At 40.0% G+C, this 17242-nt stretch overlaps 1 protein-coding gene across 2 annotated transcripts in view; it reads right to left on the reverse strand.

Annotated features, from left to right (window-relative positions):
* Positions 1–17242, reverse strand: part of nphs1 (NPHS1 adhesion molecule, nephrin) — a 73354-nt gene that overhangs the window by 4860 nt on the left and 51252 nt on the right. For both annotated transcript variants that reach the window (XM_015029849.1, XM_015029851.1), the window contains 18 exons: positions 16264–16388; positions 16011–16179; positions 15295–15424; positions 14950–15122; positions 14141–14281; positions 13426–13566; positions 11957–12078; positions 10889–11048; positions 10612–10768; positions 8980–9131; positions 5404–5515; positions 5138–5319; positions 4991–5035; positions 3999–4121; positions 3398–3446; positions 1844–1973; positions 417–501; positions 76–239 (listed from right to left, as the gene is read on the reverse strand). In XM_015029849.1, the coding sequence (XP_014885335.1) occupies positions 76–239; positions 417–501; positions 1844–1973; positions 3398–3446; positions 3999–4121; positions 4991–5035; positions 5138–5319; positions 5404–5515; positions 8980–9131; positions 10612–10768; positions 10889–11048; positions 11957–12078; positions 13426–13566; positions 14141–14281; positions 14950–15122; positions 15295–15424; positions 16011–16179; positions 16264–16388 (2360 nt within the window). The remainder of the gene's footprint in view (positions 1–75; positions 240–416; positions 502–1843; positions 1974–3397; positions 3447–3998; positions 4122–4990; positions 5036–5137; positions 5320–5403; positions 5516–8979; positions 9132–10611; positions 10769–10888; positions 11049–11956; positions 12079–13425; positions 13567–14140; positions 14282–14949; positions 15123–15294; positions 15425–16010; positions 16180–16263; positions 16389–17242) is intronic.

Below are 17242 nucleotides of genomic sequence, written 5' to 3' on the forward strand. Positions count from 1 at the left end.
AATGCATTAAATATTTTAAAGGTGTTTTTTATATAACTGTTCTAAAGAGTTTTTTTTTTTTTTTTTTTCAAAGACCTGAGGGTCGGTTGGTGACCTCCAGTCCTCTGCTTGCTGGATCAGTCTGCGATCAGAGAAAAGTGGACGGTAGGCAGGAAGAGAGGAAGGCAGTGTGTCCTGGTACACTCGTCTATCACCCACATCTTCATACAAATGGCTTTCAAAGTTCACAGGAGCGGCACCTTTAACAGCCCATACACAATCACAGCATGAATATGGATTAAAACATAAATATGGATCACTACAATTTTCAGTATCTGCCTAAAAAAAAAAACACAGTCTCTTTTCACTCTCCACTCGCCAGAATGTAAGGTGTCGGCTAACGCCTCGTTAAAGCAAAAGTGTTTGTTGTGTCTCACCAAGGCCATGTCTGTCCTCAGGATGTGGACCATGGTACGGTTTATAGTCACCAGTAGGATAATAATAATGGGAGTCTTCCTGAAACTGGCCAAACAGACAACGTTTCATCATATAAAGCATCACAAAGCACAAAGCATTTCCACTCATCAATAGTTCAAAGGTCGTCTTCACCTCCGATGTGGATGTGCTTCACTTATTGGCAAGATAATGTGACACATATTGGCAAAAGGACAATTTCAAAGGCAGACCTGAAATGGTTTGTTTATGCCGCTTTGCTCAAAGTAATAGCACGACACCACCAGTAATTACTCTGTGTACCATCACTGCTGGTGAAACCTTTATCTTCGTAAATACTAAAGTTAAGTTGATAATGAAAAGCAAGAGAAATGCGAAAGGGAAATCTCCTAAACGCAATGATTTTCACCCCAAACAAAAAAAGAAAATCAGTAAAACCAATTAAAACACACCTGGTAATCTTTGTTTAGTCTGAATAAATGGCACACATTAAGTGTAAAATATTTCTCCTATAATTCCTTCAGTAGCTAGCTAGGCTGCTGTGTTTCTTATGTTTCTCAGTCTATGCGAATGCAAGTGACTTTTTCTATTTAAACCAATTCTTAAGAGAAGAACATTTCTGCTTTGCTTTCTGCTTTCTTTTTTCTATTATTTTATGTTAATGTCAAACTTTTCTAATGGAAATTCTGATACAAATATAGTCAAAAAAATCTGTTTTTAACAAAAACAAAAAGAGTTTTCCACATTTTTCAGAGCTGTCTTATGCTTCAGCAAAAAGTAAAAAAAAAATAAAAAAAAAAGATTTTTAAATATATCTTTACCAGAGGTGAAAATAATTGTTAAGGGTGCCATATAAAGTAATGGGGGAGAGGGAGTGTAATGTTCAAAGAATGAAATGTTGCAGTGACACGTTGAGAGATACTATGTCTTAGGGCATAACCATATAAAATACAAGATTGTTTCAAGAGAAATCCACATATTGCTGAAGGTAAACATGCTTCAAGTCAGTTGAAGTGAGGTGAGCTCTACCTTCATGTGCGTTTGTGAATTGATTCTCCTCTGACCGCACGGCCTGATCTGTTTTCTCTTACCTCAATAAGCTGTTTTCTTCAATCTTAAATCCTTGTTGGCCTTTTAAAAGAACAAAATGATCATTTCTCCGAGATCAATGTGTATTTTGAATGCTAATTGTGGGCTATTGATCGATGTTCCATCCCTGCGCACAACCAAAGGTTTCATTAGTTTATTTATCCCTTTTCCTTGTTACAGCTGAAGCCTCCACTTCCTTTGCTGCCAGATCTCTTCACCCTGTGCCTCACCTCCTTCCTCTACTCATCTGTTTCTTGGTGTCTCTGCAGATTATCTGTTGCCCTTTTCTCCCCCCCACCATCTCCTCCTCCCTCTTTCTTACCGCTGTGTAGCTCTCGTAGACGTTGCTCTCTGTTTCAGATCCAGTGTCAACGAGGAGGGTACGTTGGGCTCCGGTGTTGATTTTTTCTCTGCTCTCGTACTTATTGGAGATGCCAGTTGATTGACTTGACCTGCATGTAGAAATCAGAGATTATCTTATGCTGATAAGTCATCCCAAGGGTGTTTTAACAGATATACTAATCGCCCAGTTGCCATAGAAACTTATTTCTTATGATTTCTGATTACTGCAGGGCTTTGGAAAATAAAGTATTTACAATTATCAGTGTTTTTTATTAAGAATCTGGTGTAGACCATGACAAAGTAGCGCGTAATGATGAATTGCAAAAAAAAAAAAAAAATGACGCATGGATTTCAAAGCTTTTATAAATAAAGTAAGAAGAGGGAGGCGTGGATTTACATTCTGTCGCCCAGAGCCATTACTTTATTGAGGCCCCTCTCACTGCACTTACAGCTGCAAATGATTTTGAGCATCCCTCTATGAGCATCCCTCTATGAGCTTTGCATAATCCAGAAAGGTAATTGTTTTTCAGAGTCACCTCTGTGGGTGGAGAACAACTTTTAAGTCTTTCCACACATTTTTAAATGCCATTAAATACCATCCTTGGTTGCTCCTCTGATTAATCCTAGCTAGTGTTATTGGTGGTCATGTATTCCAGTTCTGCCACCATTTTAGGGCAATGAACTTTTAAGTGCGATATGCAAAACTTGTTTTTTATAGCATTATCCCACATTAAATGTATCCATATTTTAATCTCTAGCCTGTTGTGCTGTGTTTCTCGGTCTTCAAGATAGTTTTTGTTCACTAACATTCTCAAGCAAACTTCTTGAGGGTTGTTAGAGGAACTAACAACCAGTTTGGATTTTTTTTTTTAAATTAAAACTTATTTATTTTGTTGTTCAGTCAGACCAATAAATACCTTTAAGCTTGTGTCTGTAATGATGCCAGATACGGACAACAACAAAGAATTATCGACACTTTTTTTAAATTATTTGTTCTAGCTGTAACTTCAGCATATTTTTGACCAAGCTGTGTAATGTGGATTTTGACTAATCCACATTTATCTGCTACACTAAGCTACACTAAAATTATATTACAGACTACAGTAAATACAATAGAAATACAATACAAATAGTAATTGTATTTCCTATTTAGGTGGCTTCTGAGGGAAATATATGTCTGTGAATTTTATTTGGGGTTATCAGGATCATACACATGCATGCCAGAAAGAACACTTGAAAACCACACATCATTTTCCATCCATGTCACCATTATACTCCATGTTGCTTTGGTCTATCCCATACAATTGGAAAAAAATACATTCAAGCCCATGTTCATAACGTTAAAGTGGTTTTACGTGGCATCATATTGTGGTTTCTTGGCAGTTCCTGCATGTGTGATGCAAGGTTCAAGACAATTTAGACGGAGTTTATCTAATCTTGTTGTGCCTCCTCAGCTGCCTCCAGCACATTAGTGAAAAATCGCGAAATGTGTGTATCTCCTTTTCTTCCCGTGAACTCCGAAACCTTGACTTACACATCCTCTTCACTCTTCTGTCCATTCACCACACTGTCCCTTTCTGCCTCTGTAGGGGGAACGAGATACAAGGAGAGCTACTCTATCAAACGTTGAATTTGATCAAAAAACTAAAGAGGCCAGAGAGCAAGAGTGAATAAAAGATTAGTGAGATGTGAAAGAAATTCAATGTAAAAAAAAAAAAAAAAACAGAGGGCAAAGGAAGGTGCTGAAGGAAAGAAAAACCTGAAAGATTGAGAAGGAGGACTTGATGGTTAGGCTGATGAACAAATGGAAAGAGAAAAGGGGAGAGAGAGAGAGAGGAAGGACATGAAGCCGGCCAATGAGATAAAAGATATGAGTGCAACGTGGAAGTGACAGTTTTGAGGGATGAATGTGGAGCGAGGTAGAGGCTCAGATGGTGAGCAAAAGGAGAGGAGACAGGACACACAAACAGAAAGAGGAGCACGGAGCAATGAGGTGGTGCTGAGCTGACAATTACATCATTGCTCAGAGTAATCTCTTTAGAGTCTTGCGGCGGGGGGCGAGATCGGAACACTGCAGAGACAAGAAAGCGAGGAACACTTCCCCGTCCGCAGATGAAAAAGATAATCACGGGTACTTGTTTTGTCACGCCTGTTTTTCCACTTCCGCCCAAAGAAGCAGCCCAGCGAATTCAACACCAGCAGGACTCCGAACACCACTGTGAAGGCCACAGTCAAATGGGTTGGCAGGCCACTCGGAGCTGGTTGCAAGCAAAAAAACAGAGATATCAGATTAGTGCAGAACATATAAAGCTAAACTGAAGGACATGCAAGGTTAAAAAGACCTAACTGGTCTCTCAGCAGCTTTTAAATAATTAAGAACTAGCAGATGACAAAAATAGCTACTGCAGTTACAGCCACAAAAGGTGCCTGAATTAACATGAGGAGCTAAAAGAAAGCCACTGCTTGTCTGACCTGGGTTTCTACAAATTCTTAAAAGACTAAAAGGTCTCATATTTAAAAATTTCAATCCGTGTTATTGACATTTTGAATATATGTGTAAGAAAAAAAACTTTACTTGAAAAAAAAAAAAGGAAAGCAAAGGAGATACTTCATTCACAGGCATTTCAGGGATCAAGACAGAAGAAAAATTGTACATGTTTGTATTGTATAGTGTGGACTGAAGTTAACAATGCCATTCATATGAATGCATGTGAAAAATAAATAGTGACACATACTATTTCTATGGCGCAATTTTAAGCAACTGTCAAAGCCATATAAATGAGAGATATTTACCACCAACATTGTGCAAACAATTAAAATTGCTGTCAATTTTTGACAGCACCTCTTGGCCAAATTTCTAATTTCTAAAGTAACATTTAAATAGTCAAAAACCCAGAGAAGTCATGAATATATAGAGCATTCAGTGTTCTCAACAAACAGGAAATTATTTTCTTTCTGACACTGAATTATTGGCTTCAAATTGTTTAAGCAACAATAAATGATAACGTAGACATTAAAGTTCAATAATTTAAGTCTTAAAGAGTTTTATGAAATGTTAAACTTTTAAAAAAAAATACTTTCAGTTATATTATTTCTTTCATCAAAAATTGAGGGGGAAAAAACTCACCCTGTGTGTCATCATCCGATCGATCCTCTTCTATATCTTTCTTCACTATGAAGAAAGATAAAGGACGTAAAAAAAACACAATCTTCATAAATGTACAGTTGACATTAGTCCTCACATGATTAATCTGGGGGGTAACTCCAGACTGACCCTCAGTGGTGATGGTCAGTACTGCACCGTCGTCAGCATAGCCACTCTCTCCTATGGAGTTTAGGGCATTAACTGAGAAGTTGTAGGTGGTCTGCGGCTGCAGACCCGTAACGGTGAAGGTTGTTGTGTCAGGGGGAACGACATCTACATACATGTAGCTGACAGACTGGTCCCAGATGTATCTGCCAAAGAAAAGAACACTCTAGCAAACATGGCTTCTTTGGTCCTGCAAGGACACTCGTCTTTTTTGGACATTTTGTCTTTACCGTATGCGATATCTCTGCTGCAAACCCCCATTGAAGCCAGGGATCCACTCTAGAGTGACGGAGTTATGGGTAACACCGACTAGACTAAATGATGAAGGTGGATCTGGGTGATCTGAGGGTGAAAAGGAAAGTTAGTCTAAAGAGCAAATGCGTTGTGTGTGCAACAGCTGAATTCTTGCACGCTGCAGTAAGGTCTTTGACGAGAATTTAGTTGCTATGAAATGAGAATATATGCTCCTATATGAGGGAACTGATTACATGCACAGACTCTAAAATAGCACATGCCACTCTGCTGCCTACAGGGCTGTGCCCTCCATACTCTATCCTTCTTCTTTTTATATAGAGTGGTTGTATACAGACAAATAAGTGATCATTCTAAATATGAGGGTAATGCTGTTGATGTTCTTAATCAGAGAATACAAGTAAAGTATCTATTTTCTCTTTTGTGTGTGACTATGGCCATATTTAAAAACGTACTACTTCTTGTAAGCATCGAAATGGATAATAATAACTTATAAGATAAAGAGAAGCATTGTATGATGTTGGCTGACAATGTTAGTTATTTATCCATCCATATTTCCATGAATGTTGCTGGGTTTTGAGAAGCTAATCACTACCCTTACCAGCACAAATGTGTGAAAATGTTCAAAATACATTAATCTTTTATTACATAAGTATCAACTTAAACTGGTGTGTTTTTCACATTTCTGGTAGTGGTCTTTGGAGTTTATTTTAACTCTGTTAACACTTTTTATACAGCGTGATGGCAAGAAAAAACTTGTGAACCCCACCAGTCATATTTGCCACAGTTCCAGTTGTTTTAAACTTTTAAATTATTACTCTGGTTGTAGCAAGCTTAGGTGAGTAGCAATTTTCTTTGTGTCTTTCCAAAATAACAAAGATTAATACACACGACCTACTTAAAAGTTTTTTTTTGTTTGTTTGTTTGTTTTTTTTTTTAATGTAGGGCCCAAAGGCCCAAGGGAAACAGATAAATGTGGATTAGTCAGTAAACATTTCTACACAGCTTGGTCAAAAATATGCTTAAGATACAGCTAGAACAAATAATTAAAAAAAAAGTGTTGATAATTCTTTGTTGTTGTCCGTATCTGGTATCATTACAGACACAAGTTAAGGGTATTTATTGGTATGACTGAACAACAAAATAAATAAGTTTTAATAAAAAAAAATCCAAACTGGTTGTTAGTTCCTCTAACAACCCTTACTCAGTACTGTCTAAGCCATCTCCTGAAAATGACGAAAATATAGCACGACTACAAAGCTGCCAACACATGGCGTTTCACCAAAAGTCAGGGAAAGAGACCATTATTAGGAGAAGAAGTCAAAAAACCTATGGCATCTCTAGAGGAGCCTCAGAGATCCACAGATCAGATGGGAAATATTTTTGGCACAACATGTATTAGTCGTTAAGTACAGTCTGGTGTTTATGGAAGAGCAGCTGCATTGTGGGATTGTTGAAAAAAAAAAAAAAACCTTTATAGGGTCTCTGTGCAGTTTTTCATAAGCTAGGTCAGGGACACATCAAACATGTGGAATAAGGTATTCTGTTTAGGTCAAAGTTCAGACATAGAACTAATCTGTGGCAAGACTTGGTAAAAAAAAAAAAAAAATGTTTGCAGACATTTTTGATTCAATCTGAAGAAGCTTGATGGTCATGAATAGTTTTCCTTCCACATTCAATTGTGCACAATTTTGCGTTGTTTTGACCTGTCAAATAACAAAATACATGCAAGTCTGTGACTGTAATGACTCAGCATTTGGAAAAGTGGGGAACTTTTTCAGGTGTCAGTGTGTGACACTGTTTTTTAAAGAGAAAAATCACAATGTGTGTTTTTTTTTTCATAGATGCTCATTTAAAAGGTGAGCTCTAAAACAAAATCTAAATTTTTATTAATTTTTGACTTAAAAAGCTCATGATTAGCAACAAAAGGCAGAGCTTTGGCTGACTCCTCTAATAACCCAGGGGCTGATTTTCATAATTTATACAACCAAACATAAGCAATAAGACAAAGCCTCATGATTATTTCAGTATCAATATTGAGAGAGCTGATCAAAGGAGGCTACTCAGACCTTCGCTCTTTTACAAAGAACTGCTTCAGTGAGGCTTCTGAAAGCAAAGTGGAGTGTTTCACATTTGGAGCATCAGAAGCAATAATTTTGGAGAGGAGCAGTAGTCAAGGTGAAATGAAAGAGAGGTAGTTAAACAGAAGCACGGGAAGAAAGCGCTGCTTGAGCGACGATTCAGTCTGCACACCAGTTTACAAAACCAAGTTATTCCTACATTCAACTCAACTCAAAGAAGGCAAAGAGTTCACTTAAATATCCCCATCCCTGCTAAAAAGAAACTAACAAAAAAAAAAAGTATTTCTTTTTAGCCCCAATGTGATAAGGAAGTATTTAAAATTTATTATCACTGCGTCAAATTAATTATGATAATTCCTACATGGTGGTAAAAAAAAAAAAGAAGAAGAAAAATATATGGGCAAAAACAGGGCCAGGATTGGATTGCGTTTTAAAGTTTTTATAGTAAACATTAAATGTGTCCATCGATAGCTGCCGGCATTTGCTGAGAGCTGGACTTGGTTGATTAGACTGGTAGTGTGCAGATACATTCGGCAGCTCGAGGGTGGAAAAGTCTAAGTATGCCAGGAGAGTAAAGCTTATCACTGCAACTCTTATCTGTGGAGGAAGCAAAGTAGTGCTGTGGGCTAGATGATAAGGTAGAGAGATAGAGGTATAAAATAAAGTCTGGCTCTTGTGAACAACAACTCTCTCTGCAGTTTACAGAATCATCGTGGGACTGTGAGGATTCTCCCAAACTATTCTGCAGTAGCCGAGAAGGCCGGGTAGAATTTGGACCAGACGGCACCGATTCAGTTTTATTCAACTGTATCCAAATAAGAACAGAAGGAAACATTCATGCTTTCCTGCCAAGTGTGTGATATGAATAATCCCTACCCGGTGTGTGCCATAAAAAAATAAAAAAAATAAAAAATAAAATAAAAAAAAAATCACTTTGAACAATTGCCATTCATTTTAAAAAAAACATTAATGTGGGATATTTTTTAAATTTTTTTTGTCCACCAGGGGGACAAATTTACAACAACCAGAAAAGGCACATTGGAAGGAAATGGATGCCAAGGATGGTCAAGAACCAACAGAGACTTTCTTGCAGTCTGTTGTCACTTGGTATTTCTCCTACCGATCTCTTAACACTATGATCTGCGTGTTTACAAGAACAACGAGGCTCAGACATATGGCTCATGTTGGCCGGATAATTAAACTGAAGGGAGCGCTTGTGAAATCATGAAATTGCTTCGCATTTAAAAATAAACAGCTCAAAACAGGTTGGTCTACATAAATTCAAAACACTGCTATTGATCTCATAAACTTTTTCTCTCTTGACATGCCCAAAGTTTGGCACAGCTAGCTTTTTTTCTTTTTCTTTTTTTCTCCCTTTCGCAAGGCACCACGTAAGAATACTGCTGAAACCACAGTCACCCAGAGACGCACGCCCAATTGCACTTAAAATGGAAATGTATGCAGATGCAATACTTGTGCTGACGAGCTGGATGTCTAGCTTGTCTTCCCCAAGTGAGTTGCGAGCAGTGCAGCTGAAGACGGCGTAGTCCAGAGTGGCGCTCACATTCACCACTCGCAGAGTACTGGTGTGGAAAGAGCCATCCCTCGCTGTCCTCTCCTCATACCTGCAACATGAAGATTTATGGCACTGAGGTAGGAAGAGGGATAAACACTGTGCAGTCACTAAAGCTTGCTGAAATAACAATAAATAGTCAAATAATGGGGCAAATTTGAGGATTAATGTAAACCACAGGACAGGCTAATTGTGCATGAATGTGAACCGTGCCTCTCAAAACTATTCGTACCTGCTAACTTATTCATATTTTGTCACACTAATACCAGAAGTTCCAATGTTTTTTTTCTGGTATTGATCAATACAAAGTAGTGCATCATAGTAAGGTGAAGGATTTGGGACTGGTTTTAAAAAGTCTATATACTGTATGCAGGCTCCCTGAACACATGCCTTGATTTTTTTAAAATCACTTTGAAGTTAGTCAGACAGGATGAACTTTCATTTTCAACTTTTGCCACAGATTCTCTGTCGGATTTAGGTCTGTACTTTGACTGGGCCATTCTAACACGTAATTATGCTTTGACCTAAAGCATTCAATGTTTAGTCACTGTTCGACTTAGTAGGGATTCAGTTTTGTCTTTTGAAGCCTGTGACAGTGGCTCACTGCTGAAGAACAGCACTCCACAGCATGATACTACCACTGTTTAACCAGTGTGATAGTCCATTCAGGATGATGTACAGTACTCATTTTCTGCAGCACATATTGTTCCACAGGCAGGCCAAACCGTTCAGCCGCAGCGTTTTTAGCATGTCTGCTATGTACACCTCATGGCTTGTGGTAATCTGTTAACAGGACGTTTCATGATTTTGGTTTAAGAATGGCTTTTCTCCTCTTCACTCTTCCATAAAGTCAGATCTGTGGTGAGGATAAGTAAAGGTTGTCAACAGATCCTCACACCTCCCTCTAGCTTCTCCCAGCCTTTTTTACTGCATCGCTGATTATTCCTCTCCTTTGTTTTCTGTTGCGCCACACTATTACCATGTCTGGACGTTGAAATGAACACCATTCCATTATATGTCCAAAACTTGTTTTTATAATTTAATTTCACTTTCACTTCTCCATAACCCTATCCATATCTGCTGGTGGTGTTCCTTTGGCTTCATAAGTTCTTATGAAAACAAACATCTTTGAGTTTCACAGAACAGCTGTGCTTCTACTGATAATAAGTCACAGAGGAATTGGGATGGCATCTCCGAATAAGTGACTTCTGCAGCTACTGGTGGCACAGGATTGCATTGTGTGGTATTAGATGAAAGGGAGCTCCACACAAATGGACATCGCACTATTAAGATATTTTGTTTGCAAGGAAGGTAATAATACTAATCTAAGAACGATTCATTTTCTTCCAAGAAATCTGGATTCATTTTGTTGATCAACGACAAAACTACACCACAAATATCTTGAATTTTGTGTTTGTGATAACAAGAAGATTAGAAAGAGTTTAACTGCTACTAATATTCTTTCAAAGAACTCTAAATATAACTTTGTGATCAAAATGAACTATGAATAGAAATCAAAATCACCTCCTGACCTGGGGTTTGCCAAATCTATGAGCATCCCTTTCTTTTCCCAAGTAAACTCTACAGGAGGAATGCCCTCTGCCTGACACACCAGCTCAGCAGTGGCAGTGCCGTCCCCTCGACTGGCAACCTTCCTCCACTGGGGTCCTTTCCGAAGCTCCGGAGTGACTTCCCAAGGAAAGACAGATGAGGAAAAGTATTCAGAAACCTGAAATACTGCATTTTACATAAGTCAACTGAAAGTTTGCTTTGCCTCTTGAAACTGAAAAATAACAACAATGGACCTACATTGCACCACCAGCCTCATTTCCACACTGCCAGGGAGTGCTATGCCATTGCTGGCCGAACACTGGTAAAATCCAGCGTGAGCCCGAGTCACATTATGAATGGTCAGCAAGCTTGATTTGTTTTCGTTGGTCTCCTCTCCCATCTCCACTTCTTCCTCTCCCTGTGGAAGACAGAGTGAGGGGAAATAAGCAAAAGACAGCTGCTATCCCTCAGTACCTGCACTCCCTCTAAGGGATGGTGCACTACCTGTCTCGCCGCGTAAAGCAAGACAGGTAGCCAGACATTATTGCTTGATGTCTGCATGAGAAGGGTGTTCAATACAACAAGCTGAGAGGACAAAGAAGAATAACACCAAAGGCTGTAGAGCCCCAAGACACAAGAAAAAGGAGGGCCAATAAAAGCAGAGGAAAAGAACACGAACCCGACTGCCAGGGGGCGGGTTGGACCACGGAGAGCATCAGCAGATAGAGAGACCATGCCACATTGACAAATGTGCCCTTTAGTCACGCAGCGGTAATGAAAGCTATTTTTCTGGATTTGGGCTGAGTGTGAAACAAGGAGACATGGGGTGGAAGGATAGTTAAAGCCAGTGAATTATGGTGCATCTGTGCATTTAGAGAGCCCAGTGATAAACGGTAAGAACAGAGAAAATAACACAGAGGAAGCCAGATAGGGGAAATAGATTCTAGGCTGTTGCTGCATAGGCTGTGTGTGCGCACGTGCGCGTGCGTGCGTGAGTGTGTTTGTGGCCTAGTTTTTGATACGGTGTAAGGACCATTTTCCCAAAAAATACTATGTTGCGATTGTGAGCTCCTTATAGGAGCAGTTGGGAAGGGGAGGAAACCCATAAGAAGGAGCACTGAGATTAGAGATTAGGGTAAGGACAAAGGTGTTAAATGAGTTTAGGTTAGGTTGAGGTCGGACATGTTACTGGTAACTGATAATAGTTAGGTTTAGAGTAAAGTTCGGAGTTAGGCTGTATAATGAATCAAAAATGAAGGGAAGTCAATGCAAAATTCCCGTGAAGCGAGAAAGACATGTGCGTGTGTGTTGTGCTGTAGCACTCACCAGCCATTTCCAAGAGAACATCTCCGGTATAATGGGGTTGGCATCTGCCACACATATCAGGTCTGCTGTTCCCCCCTGGTTAACATACACAGGGTCTTTCTCCGCCTTGACAGTCGGAGCATCTGAGTGTGAGGAAAGAAAGAAAGACTGAAGGAGAAGCGAAGTCAGACTGAGACAAATCATCCGTTAAAAAAAAGCCATGTTGATTTACGATAATTACTCTTGCACTTGTTTGGCTTTGACAGTGTTCATAACCCCTGGGATACAATACTATTAACTTCTTTCTATGCTCGAGCAAAGATGGCAAATTAATGTGACCCACGAAACCCTCTAATGAGAGCACATCCCTATTCAGATGATGGCAAAGTGACCAGTTTGCCCTCGTTTTGTTTCCCCTCTCTATCCATCTACACATCAGTGAATCTCTCCTTCCAGTCAGAGTCCTCACGTCTTTTCTTTGTTAGCCTCATAAGCTTTTTACACTTCCCATGGGTGCCATGTACATGCAACAGTAAGGCCATTAGTGCCAACTTGTCTGAACCTATGTTCCCTCCTGAAGAACAGTGGCAAAAAAACACTAGCAAGAGACAGACCTCTGGGTTGGTGGTACCCACTCGTGTTGGTCTCCTAACAAAGACCGACATTGTTAAGTGGGATACACTGCCACACTTAAAAGCTACTACAATCCTCCATACATAATGAATATCTACAACTGTCATGCCCAGTCAGTGCAGGATGGCAGAATCCATTAGTCGTGTACCATGGGCTTTGGTGAATCAGACAGACCTACATTTTCAGCGCTAGCATTATTAAATCATTACTATCGAGGCAGAGGGCCTAAAGCTGGAGGCTGGGCCTGAGGCAGTGGAGGAAATGGATGGTCTTGCAAGGAGGCCTAATGAAGGTTTTTTGAGGATGAATCGAAAGCCAGTTTTGGTTGTCTGATACTCTGCAGCTTTAGACAAGTTCAAAACTGTGCTATTAGCAATCGATGAATCCGCTGTACTGCATGAGCAATTATTTAAAAACCACATTTGAAAGACAATTGAGGAAAGTCGGATGTAATATTGAATCCAGGAAGGTCAGAGTAACAAGGTAAGTTGAAGAACCTAATATGTGACAACTGCTTTTGGATCATTTTAGCATTTATGTTGAAATGGTACAGAAGAAATCAGAAATCAGCCAGCACACATGGCAAAATTGAAAAAAAAAAAAAAAAAGCATGGCAGCAGTTTGAGATCAGATATGGGGAGTAAAAAAATAGAGGAAGTTAAACCAAGAGGTCAAATGCATTCCTAGGAAACAGGTTTTTAATGTACGAAACCTGAAACAGCACAGCCTGCCAAATGTTGCATCCAAACTGTCCTTTGTGACTTTATTTCTGTGCACATTGATTCTACGACATTGATTTAATATACTACATAGATTACTCTGACATGTTTATGCATGCTCTACTTGCAGTGTCTTACAGTAAACATCCAGCTTAACAGTGGTTTCGTTGACGCCTTCGCCATTTTCACATTTGATAGTGTAAAGTCCTTTGTCTTTTCTCGTCACATTCCTAATCTCCAGAGAGTGGTCATCTGACCAGTGGTGGCGTATGTCTTCCCCTTAAAAAAAGCACACACAGACACACACACACACACATGAAAACCAATAGTAAATTGAGTATTCATTACATGCTCATCAACAGCATGTCCTCTGGCCACTGGTCTCTAAGTGACATCTAATCCTGCATTATTGATTGGCCTGGCAAGATTCCCACTACAATCTGACAATAGGTGTGTGAGGGAGACCTTCTGTACCACAGTACCAAAAAAAAAAAAAAAAAAAAAAGTAATAGATGTTTTTCCTCATTTGAAAAATACTGTAATTTCATGGGGTTGGCTGCACATAATGGAAGTAGCAGAGCTAACAGAAAGGGTGTGGGTGCAGCTGGGCTCTGATGACATCGACCTGGAGAGGAAGACGGGTTTAAAGCCGTTGTGTTGTATTCAGGGAGACAGCAATCCTCATTTAGACTGAATATATTAGAGCTGTAATGAGAATCACATTTGGCAGGGTCCCATGCTGGCTAACCTGCTATGTTTTATTCAGACCCTGAATGGCAGAGCTGAGTGCTTACTTGCTGGCTCAGCTCAACTAGGACCTGGTTTATAGAGCCATCACACAGCCCGGGATCACCTTTGACCAGCATCTGCTTGCGGCGCAGCCAAATGCAGGAGACCACCTCGGGGTTTGCTGAGACCATCAGGGGGATGGTTGCCACATCGTCCTCCACCACCTGGACTTCTGTTGCTTGCTCAGAGCTGAATTCAGGAGGATCTGACGTAAAAGCAGCACAGAAATACAAATCCAGCTGAATTTATACAAATGTCACACGCACAGAGGAATAAACACAGGCTCCTGTTCACAGGAGTGATAGAATCCAACAAGAGCGAGCACCAAAAACCCACAACACATGCTGAGCACAAAAGCCCGAAGAGACACTAATGAGAGTCAAACCGGTGGAAAGTCAACATCCCACCAATAATTCCAGATCTAACCAACTTCAAGCACTTCGACAACAGGGGAGTGAGGCGGCACGGGAGGGAGAGGGACAGGCATTAAAATGACGCCTGACAGTACTTTTGTCCAAATGCAGATCTGCACAAACACACAGTGACATTCCTTCATGCTCATACACAGCACCGAGCTTTGAAGCAGAGGCTGGCTGCTGCCTGTGAAATGGCATCAAAGGCAAACATGGCTATGCAGCAAAGCAAATGCACAATTAGGACACACTGCCGCAGAGCTCAACAGACATACAAATCACAACAAAGGTTTCCCGTAAACAAAAAAAAAAATAAAAATGTTGCAAAAACATCCCAACGATGTAGATTTCATCTGCATTGTTAGTGAATTGTCATTTAAAAATGAAGCAAACATTGCTTGGTTACACGTGTGTGACAAATAACTGAAAAGTATGTGCTTTTTATTCCTGTCCTACTTACATATCACATTCAGTTGGTAAAACGTACTAGCTCCTTCTTCCAACACAGGGCTGTAGGCCTGACAGATCACCTTCTGGTTGTGGTGCTGTGAAGTCAGATTCAGGTGAAGCCTACTGAGCACAGAAACGCCCCCAAACTCGGCCTCCTTGGGTGCCTCCTCAACTCCCTGCAATCTAGGAGTAAGTGGCAAATTGCAATTGCTAAAGATTTTTAAGTTCACAAAAATGCAACCGCACACATCTGAGAAGACGAGCATCTGTCGCCCCGCCTCATTTGAGTTACTTAAAGGTGCTGAATATGTTATTTGGTGTTCCTCACACTACAGGTGTAAATTTTAAAGCAAACCTCAGTGGGCCCACTTTCCAGGAAATGTCAGACTTTGGGTTGCTGCTCCCGGAAAGACACTCCAGTTCCATCTGCTGACCTCGGTAAAACACTTCTTCTTTGGCTGTAATCTTCATAGTCACGGCTGTAACTGGAAACGCATCATTTAAGCAAGAACAGTCAACCATTTAAAGAACTTTCCTTTTTGACTGAAACAGACTTATCAGACTTGAATAAGCTTATTGGATAGGAACTACACGCTTTTGGCAAAACACAGATCGTTGCTAATAAATCACTAATCACAAATATAAGAGGACATTTTAAAATGTCAACTCCAAATCATTTTGACCTGCTATTGTCTGATCTTGTTTCATTAGGAGTCTTCTCTCACACATATGACACGACTCTGCCTCCACACCTAATACAAATAAGTAGTGACCACTCACATCAGGAAGTAAAAATCAGAATTGGCTGGAACATATACAGTACATAGCTGGATTTGAATGCCACTTGTTTAGATTCAGACAGGTCCCTCTAAGGACTGGTGCTGTGTAAATAACATGAAGTAAATGGACGATCGAAACCCATCAAGGTGAATACTATAAAAAATACAGTTGAATATATAAGTCATATTCCAGTGTGCATCACCTCGATTTATCCAATATTGACATTATATTGACTGTGGCAAGAACGAAGCTCAGACGGTGTGCATGCATTAGGACAGCAGACATACTCACACTGGACCAGTAGCTTAGCATGTGCTGATATCGTTCTCTTCGCCTCATTTGTGGCGTCACAGCGGTAGGCAGCCTGGTTGTCGCTCGCCGTCAGCAGTAGGTTGAGCACCTGAGTTACAACCATATTAGAGGACGTCTGCGGCTCTGCGTCTGACACCTTTTTTCCATTCTGAAACATAAGTGAAGAAATGAAGATATAGGTTGATGTGCTTTTCTTCGTGGCCTACATAAATGATATGAGGTAAGATTGCACCTTAAACCAGGTGAGCTTTGCAGGAGGATTCCCTCCAGCCGAGTGGCAGACAAGCACGGCTCTGCTGCCCGAGCGCAGAGGGACGTCCTCAGGCGGCGAATCAATAAAAACTTTTTGAGGAGGATCTGTTCTCAAAGGGTAACAAATTAGACACTTACTGTCCCAAGAGTTTACAAATTTAAATGTATGTCATTTTCTATGTATGCTCAGCTCCTGAAGAACTCTATTTTTTAAAAATGGTCTTTTGTAAAGTGTCAAATTGACCAGAATGCTCATCACATCAGAGTAGTTTGGAATAATCTCCACTAAAAGTGGTAAAGTCTGCAGGGGCCTAATGAATGACAACAGAGCTCTTTGTTTGTATCACGGTTTTTTTATCTTATTGCTCCAGGGCTAAAGTTACTGGGTTTGGATGTAAACCTCCTGTTCTTATATTTTCACAGAGAAACAGGTGTTGCTTGCCTTCCGTCGTCCCCAAAATAGCTGTGATCTCACCTTCTAAATGAATTTAAAGTGATTTTTTTTTTTTTTTTTTTGCCGTTTGGTCCAATCTGAGGCCTTGGGATGTGTGACAGCTGTGTATAAGTCACAAATTAAATTGTAAGAGCGTCGAAAAGAAAACACTTTTTTCATGCTCTGCTTCTAAGGCAATGTGTTGCAAATTATCAAGAGTAAGTAAATGCTAAAATAAGACCTACGAGCGTTTTGAAATAAGCTGGGATTTTTTTCCATCTAAGCTGCAGATGTCTGCAGTTCCTTCAGAGTTACCCTGACCAGGTTTCCCTGGAGCCATGTCACTTTAGATATATGACACTTTGTTTCTTTGACCTCTTGAGACTAAACAGCACTTTGTGTGATGACAGTGAAATTGGTTCCCTTCTGAAGGCACAGATTTTATTTAGCAATATTAGAGTACAGACGGTGTTCCGAATGAGATGGTCAGACAACACCTCAAGTTCTTCTATATTTGTCTTGGCCT

Source organism: Poecilia latipinna, unplaced genomic scaffold (genome assembly GCF_001443285.1).
Source record: "Poecilia latipinna isolate Pla-1442-1.1 unplaced genomic scaffold, P_latipinna-1.0 Scaffold165, whole genome shotgun sequence".
Taxonomy (NCBI): domain Eukaryota; kingdom Metazoa; phylum Chordata; class Actinopteri; order Cyprinodontiformes; family Poeciliidae; genus Poecilia; species Poecilia latipinna.